At 40.9% G+C, this 10325-nt stretch overlaps 1 protein-coding gene across 1 annotated transcript in view; it reads right to left on the bottom strand.

Moving 5' to 3' along the window:
* The window catches only part of IL1RAPL2 (interleukin 1 receptor accessory protein-like 2), a 391710-nt gene extending 388306 nt beyond the window's left edge, over positions 1-3404 (bottom strand). Inside the window, exon 1 of the mRNA XM_009330996.1 lies at positions 3323-3404. Coding sequence (XP_009329271.1) covers positions 3323-3404 — 82 coding nt within the window. The remainder of the gene's footprint in view (positions 1-3322) is intronic.
* Positions 3405-10325: the final 6921 nt, after the last annotated feature.

Raw genomic sequence — 10325 nt, 5'->3', positions numbered from 1 at the left:
CTTCTCCAAACAGAAATATGGACATCTGAATCTGTAACAAAGGGCAAGTAAAGGACATGAGACATTTCTTTCAGTTCTGTTTTTCTCTCCCCTTCTACGAGGACTGTTTCTTCAGCAAACTTTAATCCTATGCTTGCAAATGGAGCACCATTTCACCACCTTCTGTTTGACATCTTAGATCCTCCACTCCTGACCTCTCTTTAATGACTCTTTCCTGTTGTCCAGCCCCTGTGTACTGTCTGCATTTGCTGTCTGGAGTTCTCATCCTCAACTTTCTCCCCTTGGGTTTCCATTCCTTGGCTTCAAAGGAGTATTTTCCCACCAAACTCTGAAGATGCCTTTCTAGCCAAACCCCTGTTCTCTTTAAGGCAACTTCAGTTTCACTGGTAACGCCCTTCTGGACACTCTGCCCCCCTTTTGACTGCCTCTGTTTTAGCGATGCCTTTGCATTACCTGAAGACACCACCACACCTTCTCATTGCTCCACCCCAAGTACTCTTCAACTCAGCTCTCTTTAGATTCTCCCTACCTCTTAAACAAGATATATTCTATTATGTGGTATTGAACACATGCTAGTCAACTTCATAATTGCTCTTGTACTTAACACTAATCACAATTCTGGCCATTCATGCAACAATTCTACGTATTACTTGGAAAAATGCCAGTCTACATAAAGTCAGCAAAGACACCGATACCCCGATTTTGCTGGTTTATTGCCCTAGTAACCCAAATCTGTCTTTATCATCAGTGTCAGCACTTTCTGTGCACTGCTTCACACAGCTCTGCATAACTGTCTGCACAATTTCCCTTCCCCTTTTAAGGATGCTCACCAGCTTAGATGTCCCCACACCAATAGCCAGCAAGACCCAAGACTACAACATCCATCCAGAACACTGCTGCAGAGATCCTGTCCACAGGGTGTCATTTGGGCACCTCATCCACTCCCCTGCCCTTGCCCTCATCTGCAGCTAAAACAGTCTTCCTGCTTTCAGACATCCTGCTGTTTACGCTGCAGTGCAGCTGCCCACAAATAACCATTAAATTACTTTCCCCTTCCCACTCTCCTTTATCAAGACACCAGTAAAAAAAAAAAAAAGGACCTTGAACTACAGCACCAGCATGCTACAGCTACTGTCACCCTATCGAGCAATGTGGTCTCATTGTTTCTTCGTGCATTTGCCTGGCTGCATCCATCCACTATCTGCGATCTTCAACTTAAACAATACAAATAGTTAAAGTTCAGAAGCCTCTGGAGCATCTGCCCCTTCACAACATATAACATTTAGTGAAGCCCCAAGCAATGAAACAACAGTCCTTCATATTTGAAGACCCCTTTCAGAAAGGGAGTCAAATTATCAATTTTGCTCCAAGTGCTGAAATCACAGAAACAGAAAGTGTATTTCACACACAATGTAGTGGAAAAAGGAAAAAAAAGAAATCAATAGTTTGCTCCACATAGCAACCTAAAAATCAGTTTGTATGACAGAATGAATACTGAAGGTGAAAACCAACTACATGATCATATACTTGCAAAGAAACTATAATTTTACTTTACATGCATTTTTCCCCTTCATCTTATACTCAACATATACCAACTCAATCAAATGAAAAGAAAAAGAATCAGCTATTCACTAGTGGGTTATATTTAGGAATAGGCAGTCTAACATATTAAAGCATTTTTCCCCACCAGTACTCAACCTGAATTGATACTGTCAACAGCTGCCAATAACACAAGACATTCTGCAGAGTCAAAGCAAGCAGATTAGAAAAAAAAACACCAACACTAAAATATAATTAAAGGTAAACTACCAGCTGAATGATGCTATAACCACAGGCATGTTACTTCTACAGATGTGTACTTCTGATAAAGGAAATGCAAAGGCTTTTCCTTGCAGCCAGGTGGTGTTGCCTGGCATCAGTGAATCAAGGCTGCTCAATTATACAGATTATGGATCTCATAGGGGTTCCCGTCCAGGCCAGTAATAGCAGTTTTGAAAAACAGGAACACCATCGCCCTTAGAGTTTAGATCAAGCTCTGCTGTAGCCAAATCCCAATATCCATGACTGCTCTCACAGGGCAAACAGGGCTCAGGGCACAATAACCACAACAAAAGGCTGTAGACTAGTTCAATTTAGCAACATCCATTTATACTTTCTGGCCCAGCAGAAAGAATTCAGCCTAGCATCTGGTGGTTCCCAGAATTAACACTTCCTAGCCTGCGATGTGACATCTAATTCTTTATAATAGATGGACCAATAACTTTTCTCCTCTGTTCTCAAGAAATGCAGAAATTAAACTTAAAACTGGCGCCACCAACTAACACAGTAATTGCTGTTTGTGCCTGCATTGCTGAAAGTGTTGGCTGAAGACACTGAGGAGTGAGATCAATGGAAGCCCTCACACTTGTACGTATGGCACACAACTAGTGGGGAAAAAAATGAGTAAGTTAACATGCAAGTTTAAAAGTACAACATTTATCCTGCATCAGTTACCTGCCCATATACGCAAGGCTCTAGCAGACTAACACCACTACGCAACACTGCGGCTAACCTACTTGTCTGCCGAAAGTCCTTCCAAACTCGCAGCTTACTTGAGAAAGGCCAATAGTCTCATGAAGTCATTCCCTTTGAGGGGGGAGAGCTGCATGGACTAGAAGTCTCTTCAGGCTCTAATATACATGAGACATTATCCAGATCAACTGTCTATCCTGGAAGGAGATACTCTACGACTTGTTTGAAGTGTTCTGTTACTATTAGTGGGTTTCAAAAGCAGATGTAAACATAAACCAACTCCCACTCCCTTCCACTGCCAGAATAATCACAAGTTATCTACCCAGGAAAGCTCTTTCCAGTTAACCCTATGTATGATCACACATATGGCTGGCATGACTTTTTGGAAGATGCCCTTCCAACGTACAAAAAAATCATCCAGACTTAAAAGTCATCACAAACCACATCCACAGTCAAGAAAATCCCTTAGCATGAGTAAAAGACTGGATATTAAAACAATGCCAAAGTCATTATTACCTTTGTGGGTTTTCAGTCAGACCAACCTTTTCTTTTTCTTTCTTTTTAATTTTTTTTAATAAAAGAAAACATAAGGACACTTTCAAATAGCTTAAAGTCACATCAACAGAACATTATAGTGAGAAAATTCATCCTGTAACATCTGGTAAGCAAACCATATTGGTTATGACTTTTTTTTTTTCCCCAGAAGAGAACAAGAAGTATATATGCAAAACAAAAAGCAGCCATCTAAAATGCTTGATTGCATGAGCACTAGGTCCAGATTCAAAAGTAAAAATATTTTTCTGTGACTTACCAGAATTTCTCTTTGACACGAGCTTCAAATTCATGCTGACTACAGTACAGATCACAAGAACCAAGAGAACAAGAGGCTTCATCTTTCACTTTCTGTGACAGCTGAAATGCAAACACAGTATGAAGTCTGAATCACAGCTCTTCACTACAACAAAGCAGCAGCTACAGTTAAACATTTCTCAAAGAACCGTTACAGGGCAATGGCTTAATCTAGTGACTTCTGGGTTTATTTTTATGCAGAGGTAGAAAAACATAATGGTTCAAAGTAACTGTCTATGAATAATTTATCTCTGACTATCACACAAAAGGGTTGGGTTTTTTTAAATGACACCTTGAAAATATTATTTTGCTTAAAAAAGAACACAAGACTTAACTGTTTATTTGAAATAGTATGGATCTAATCCGGCGATTTTTCTATGTTATTTAAGGGGGAGACCCTGATAATCATGATTAGTTTTGTCTCATACAAACAGGACACACACTTAAAAAAAAAACTTCACATTGTTCAGGAAAAGATAAAGAGTAGGTTATTCATGCAATTTCTCTTAGCAACCTTATTTTCCCACTGGTGACCTTGTAAAAGCTCCTACAATGAATTAATGCTATTCCAGAGACTTCTATAAAATGAGGTAGACAAGTGAACAAAATTCAGAAATCAATGAATGTAGGTCTCAGGATTCTTATTAAAAAGATAAAATTAGTCTCTCCGGTGAACTTTAGTACCTACTTTATATTACATACATTAAAAAAAGCGAAAATCTAGTTTAAAATTGTATTTTTAATTTTATATAATTACTGGAACTAATTCTGTTTTCATTTACAAGTACGAGGTCGTTCAAGAAAACATAGCAAGAGCAAACTGAGGCTCCTTATCTGTACTTAAAAACAGATAGAACGAATTTGAACTCAGCAAAGCCCATCCCTCTGTATATATCTCTCTCTAAATGAGAGAGAGATGCTTAATTATAAGCTAGAGTCCTCAAATATATGCTTAGCTTGAAGTCACAGGCCTTTAAGTGGCTTGATATATTTAGAATCCAGGAGTTCATCTCCATATCACATACAGACTTTAGATCAGGACCCTTATTGTCAGATAAAGAGGGCAGTCATCCAAATCAGTATGGAATTATTATTTGCACCAAAAGATTCAGCAAACATTTTATAGCAGTTCCTTTTAAACAGAAATGCACAAGACTACCTGCATTAGTAGTCAAAACGAAGGCCAGCGAAACAGAATCATTCCTTAAACACTGTACCACACCACCCGCCCAGCCCACCCAGAGGCACCCTCAACTTCGGGACCAGCCCAGACCCCTGGAGCTCTGAACATTTGCTCAACGTGATAAACCAGCAAGAGGGTGCAATGTCCTGCAGTTCAATAAAAATTATTCAATTTAATTTGAGTTTATTACATCAAATATTCTTCCCTGGTAATTTTACTACCAGCCTACTGTTGTGTGAAGAAAATGTAAGGAACCATGTATAATCCTTTACACAATGGCAATTATGCTGCTATTCAATTATTTCAAAATTACCACTTACAACTGAAGTTTTCCCCCTCTCACCTTACCATACTGCGAGCTATAAATAGGCAGTGGATTTTTTCCCCCCTGACTTCTATGTTCCCGTGGGCACTTTATGCCTATTGATTCCCCATGGTAACAATGCTAAAGGAGTTTTCAAGGAATAATATGCACTGAAGGCTGTCTGACAGTGGTTAATGGCAGAATTAGTATTCATTCTTCCTTAACATCTCCCTGGAGTACCAAAATCCTGAAACAAGCAAGGCCATCTTGACAAGAGAGCTTAAAAAAAAGTAATTGAACTAAATCTTTTGACAGATAATTGTAATGATGATGTTATGCTAGAATGATTTTCAAGTGTAGCTTTGCAAATTACTTTCTCCGCTTTCCTCCCTTCAGTTATTACAGCTGAAGTATGTAACTCCTAGGTCTTTTTTCATGTGGGTCCCTCCATCCCCACCCCAAACAAGCTATGCTGCATTAAATACACTTAAAAATTCAAAGCAAGTTCTGCCGGCCAACATTCATGCTAGAGATAGGGGAAAATTCTTGGTTCTGCCAGCATTGATAGGAGTTTTGCTTTTTGAAGCCCTGGCCTCACCAAGGCAGTCAGTCTCTGTACCTGCAAAAATCAGGAAAATACAGCAGGAAAAGGGCAAGAAACTACTCCACCACACAGTCATTCACAGCCTAGCCCAGAGCCTCAGCTTGTCACTTCTGACACAAACCCACTGAAGCTGGCATGAAAATACACATCAGAGTTTGAGATGTCATCTTCGCCATCCTAGACATCCAACTAGAAGGCGGTAGGATCAGTCACACCAGTGTGACCAGTGGGTCAGCCGGTTACCGTCCTGAGACAGCAGACAGCTATAGACAACAAGGCTGTTCAAACTGCCATATCATAGATTATTTTTTTTTTTAACCATACAATTTGACAAAGAACGCAAGGTACCGTATAAGATGTATTTCCCCCAGAAGAATGTCAAGCAGCCAGAAGAGGGAAGGTTGTATGTGTCCAGAACAAAGTCTCTAAATTTGCTCAGGAGGAGATATCTGTGGCTGAGCCTGCCAAGATTCCCATCATGCCTGCCAGTGGGACCAGTCTCACAACTCCCTCCCTTGGGCCATTTGCTCACCTGTCAGGCAATGGGATGGACTAGAGACTCAAGACAATCCTGTGCTAGACCTACCAGCACTTCTGGAAATAAATCAGTGGGAGAGTGTTTATGATCTGATGAAGAACACAAATAAGACTGCTAGCTTTAAGAGATATGAGATGGGATAAACCAGTTAACATTCAATACCATTTCTCTAGAACCGAAGCATTTTCCTCCAAGCAGGGCTGATTTTGTCATCTGACAAACTTTCCCCCCACAGGCACTGAGCAGCATTTCCCTGAGGAGCTGCTTGCTCTGATGCTTCCAACTCCAAGCAGCTGTGAGTAGGGGCTCACAGCTGTAACAAGAATGTACTACGCTACTGGATACACCTCACAAGAGGGAGACCAAGTTTAGGACCATTCCCAGAAGAGCGAAGAAGACATCTTAGTAAGGATATAGAAACACCAATTACAGCTAACTTGCCCAAGATCACTGAGAGGAAGGAAGAGAGACACAGAACAAAGTGCTTGTTGAGAAGGCTGAAAGAATTGCTAAACAAGTTAATCCAGCCCTTGTTGTAACCTGCCAGGTTGCTTTTGTATTGAGATAAGTAAAGGAAGGTTGCTACCATCAGAGGGAGAAATGTACGAGAAGCAAGGTGTGACAACTTTATTCTCAATCATTCCACTGCTAGCGAGGCCACCACCCCTTCTTCCCTCCTCATACCGTTTGATGCTACGGACCACAGACTTCAGGCAGCCTTCCCAGTGTGCTGTAAGTACCCAGCAATTACAAGGGGACCAGGCTGTGATGCAGCACAAATTCTGTTCTTCTAACAGAAACCCTGACTCCCATATGCTGCCTAATGCCCTTCACCTGTGTTGACAAACTTAGTTGGTTCTTCTGAGTCCTCAGAAAACAGGGCTTGTGAAATTGTGCCCCATTTTCTTCACGTACTGCTTGCCATCCTTCCAGCACCCACTTCAGCTCGCATAGCTTCCCAGACTCAAAAGAATTTCAAGTGACAAGGTTAGACGAAAGCACTTAGAAACAAGAAGGAAACTGGAGCATTAATATTCTGCACAAAACCCAGCACTGAGATTCCCAAGTTCCCGCTTTAAATATAATTTAGTTTTGCTCTAATTTCTACCACGAGCTTTGTTTATACAGTGTTCCTTTTTAAGAGAAAGCAAGAAAAGTGGTGCACGTGTGCACTCAGGCACATGTCTGTGCACAGACTGAGATTTGCTGACACACCATGAGGCTCTGTAGGTTCCAGTTTCTCCACAGAAGCTGCGATGCAGAAGGTGCTCATTAAAAACAGCAGCCCACCTCTTTAGTGGTTTCCAATTGTCAGGTTTTGTTGCTCAGAAATCTCACGGAAATAAATTATGGTTTTCACCCCACACACAAAGGATGAAATGGCAACAGTAATTCTTTTGTTGTCTTTACAGTACGCTAAATGGTGACTTCTGTTCATTTCTTTTCAAACCATTTCCCCACTCCACTTTTTAAGGCTTTGAATTTTAATATTAACTGTCTCCCAGGTTTTCTCTTCTTTTGCCAACACACCACACTTTGAGCTGTTTATTACCGAAAGATTTTTGGTCTATATAATATGGTGGGTAGAAGCAATCCACAATGGGCACCAAGTCCCTTTTTGTTGATACCTCAAAACACAAACAAAAAAAATTTAAGATCAGAGATGCATGCTAGTTCAAATAACTACCTTCAGCTCTACTCGATATGGGTCATGCAGTGTTCTTCGCTCTGTTGCTCAATGAGCATCAAAGAATATTTCATTTTGCCTAATTCACTGTGCATCTTCACCATCATAACCAGCCACTTAAGTTGTCTAAATATGCAATGAACATTAATTCTACAAGGCAGTGCGCATTCCGCATTTGTCTTGCTGGATTTGAGCCTCCACTGGGCTCAAGTCCTTAACTAAATTCACATTTGGCTAATTCTCCTTGTTCAGCTGAAATTCTATAAGAAATTTAAAACCAAGGTAAGCATGGCGGCAACCTGGCAGTGCTTGTCTTGTGTGAACTGAAAGTAACGAGCAACAATGAGACAACATCTAGAATGTGTGGGATTATTACTGGCTCAACAGTACGTTAGCTGCATGATAGCAATACAACAAGGGAAGACCAAGGTATTGTCCTGAGGAAGCAAAGGGAACCACAACTAAATACACAGAGCACCTGACAAGGTCACAACAGCAATCTGTAATGATTCCTCCAAAGGCTGCATGTCTGGGTGCAAAGAAAAGGAACAAACCGTAAAACTCACAGATCTTTTGTGATGTGAAGGGGGTAAACTCAGAATCTTATCAGTTACTTCAGAAGAAACAAACAGCACCACCCTTTAGGTGTTAACACTGAGCTTTTGCTTGAAAGACTGTAATGCTTCCATTAAAAAGTTAAATACTTTCCAAATGGCAACCATAGAAGATACAAAGAGCAGCATCTTAAAGCTTCAAAAGACATCTTACAGTATAACACCAAAACAAAAAAATGGGCTTTAGTGGCAGGCACAAAAGGAAAATACTGTGGATGGCCTCCACACAACTTCTCCCATTAACATTTCTGGCTGCAACGGGTAGAAGTGATTTTAGTCATGTTAAAGTGGCAATCAGACTCAACGCTATGAGCAAACTGCTGGTTTGCCCTGCAGAGAGAAAACCCTGCTAGCATTAACACAAGAACCTTTTCCTGCAAGAACTTTCTGATCCAATAGCTGCCTAAAGTAGTGCTCATTTGTGGCAAAAAAAAAAAAAAAAAAAAAAAAAAAAGAAAAGGGGAAAAACGCATTAACACAAGAACCTTTTCCTGCAAGAACTTTCTGATCCAATAGCTGCCTAAAGAATTGTTTTTTTGTGGCAAAAAAAAAAAAAAAAAAAAAAAGAAGAGGAGGAAATGGCAAAATCCCCTGAAATATTCCAAATACAGATAAAGATTCCAATATCTATAGAATCAAAATGCTAACCAGAGGGGTTAGTGATGAGCATACAATACAGGCACTCATCTAAATCTCTACTAAGAAAATTCTACAAAAACCTGAGCAGACCACCTTAACCGATTCATGAACCAAAAGAACTAGAACTACTCAGCACTGATTAGCAGATTGAGTACCATCAGCTCACACCACACATTGACCTCAATTCCCTAAGCAACTCACTCACACAGAATTCAAGTTCATTATATCTTCAAATTGGATTTCAAATCCCTGAATCATACTCCTCCCTTATTGCAGCAACTCCTGCACTTGGAAATGCAGAAAGTGGAGGAATAAGAACAACAAAGGAGTGGGAAAGTTAGCTTTTTTTTTTTAAGCCTCATGCCCAACTGCACCATCAATGATGTACTGATTCAGCACTACCATGGATTCTACAGAGAACTATTGTTCCAGCCTTAACTTTGCAATCCTCTAACTACACATCCCAGGTTATATGGATATGCTTGTCCAGTATCACAGCTTTTAAATTTGAGTAGTCCAGGCCTTTTATAGATGTTCAAAGTAAAATACGTGTTGTGGGAGGAGGATTACAGCTGTACTTCAAGCCCTCATGGTTTATGAGGTCAACATAATGGATCTATTAATTTACAGCCTTTTTTTCCCCTAGAGTAGGAGCTATTAATATTCTACAGATATTTACTTCTTCAGATTGTGGTTTAATCAATACAGTACTTCAGGCAACATGAAGTACCGTAGGCAATGTAAAGACTGTCAGACCCAGAGAGTTTAGGTTTACAGAGTGGGGCTTAGCCTCTTATGACTTTGCAGAAGTACTTAGAAGATTACAGAAAAGCCAGCTGGGGGAGAAAAGAAAACGTGAAGACAGTCTACACTTGGAAAGCTAAACATGTACACTAGTACTGGGGAAAGGGGAGTGATTTTAAGAATCAGCTTAAATCAGCCTAAGTCCTAGAGCTGACGCAGTTACAGCAAGACAGTTCCCGAAGCAGAGTAAGCCGCAGCAGTAACCACAGGCACCCGAGGGGAAAGAGGAGCCCCAGCCGTGGATGACCACGTAGGTTTCCCAACGCCGAGAAGGCCGCTCGCTGGGCACTGTCCCAGGAGGGCAGACTACTTCTGGGCTGAGATTAACTCAGAGGCTACTCTCTCAGACCCAGCCCAGCCAGCCCGCCCTGGGCTGCAGAGAAGCTCCGCTCAGGAAAAAAGGACTCTGAACCCTGCTTTTCAGCTCGCCAGGGGAAAAAAAGCAAGCTGCTAATGAGAATTCTTAGGCTTCAGAGTCACTGATAAACCCTGTAAATTCTGGAAAACCCATGGCTTCACCTGACTCCGGCTCTTCACTTGCTGATAGCCAGAGCAAACACCACTGCTCAGGTCATGGCCTTTTCCTCCTAAG

This window comes from Pygoscelis adeliae, unplaced genomic scaffold (genome assembly GCF_000699105.1).
Source record: "Pygoscelis adeliae isolate BGI_AS28 unplaced genomic scaffold, ASM69910v1 Scaffold100, whole genome shotgun sequence".
Lineage (NCBI taxonomy): Eukaryota > Metazoa > Chordata > Aves > Sphenisciformes > Spheniscidae > Pygoscelis > Pygoscelis adeliae.
The sequence above is the reverse complement of the archived record's forward strand: the minus strand, read 5'-3'. Positions and strand labels throughout refer to the sequence as shown.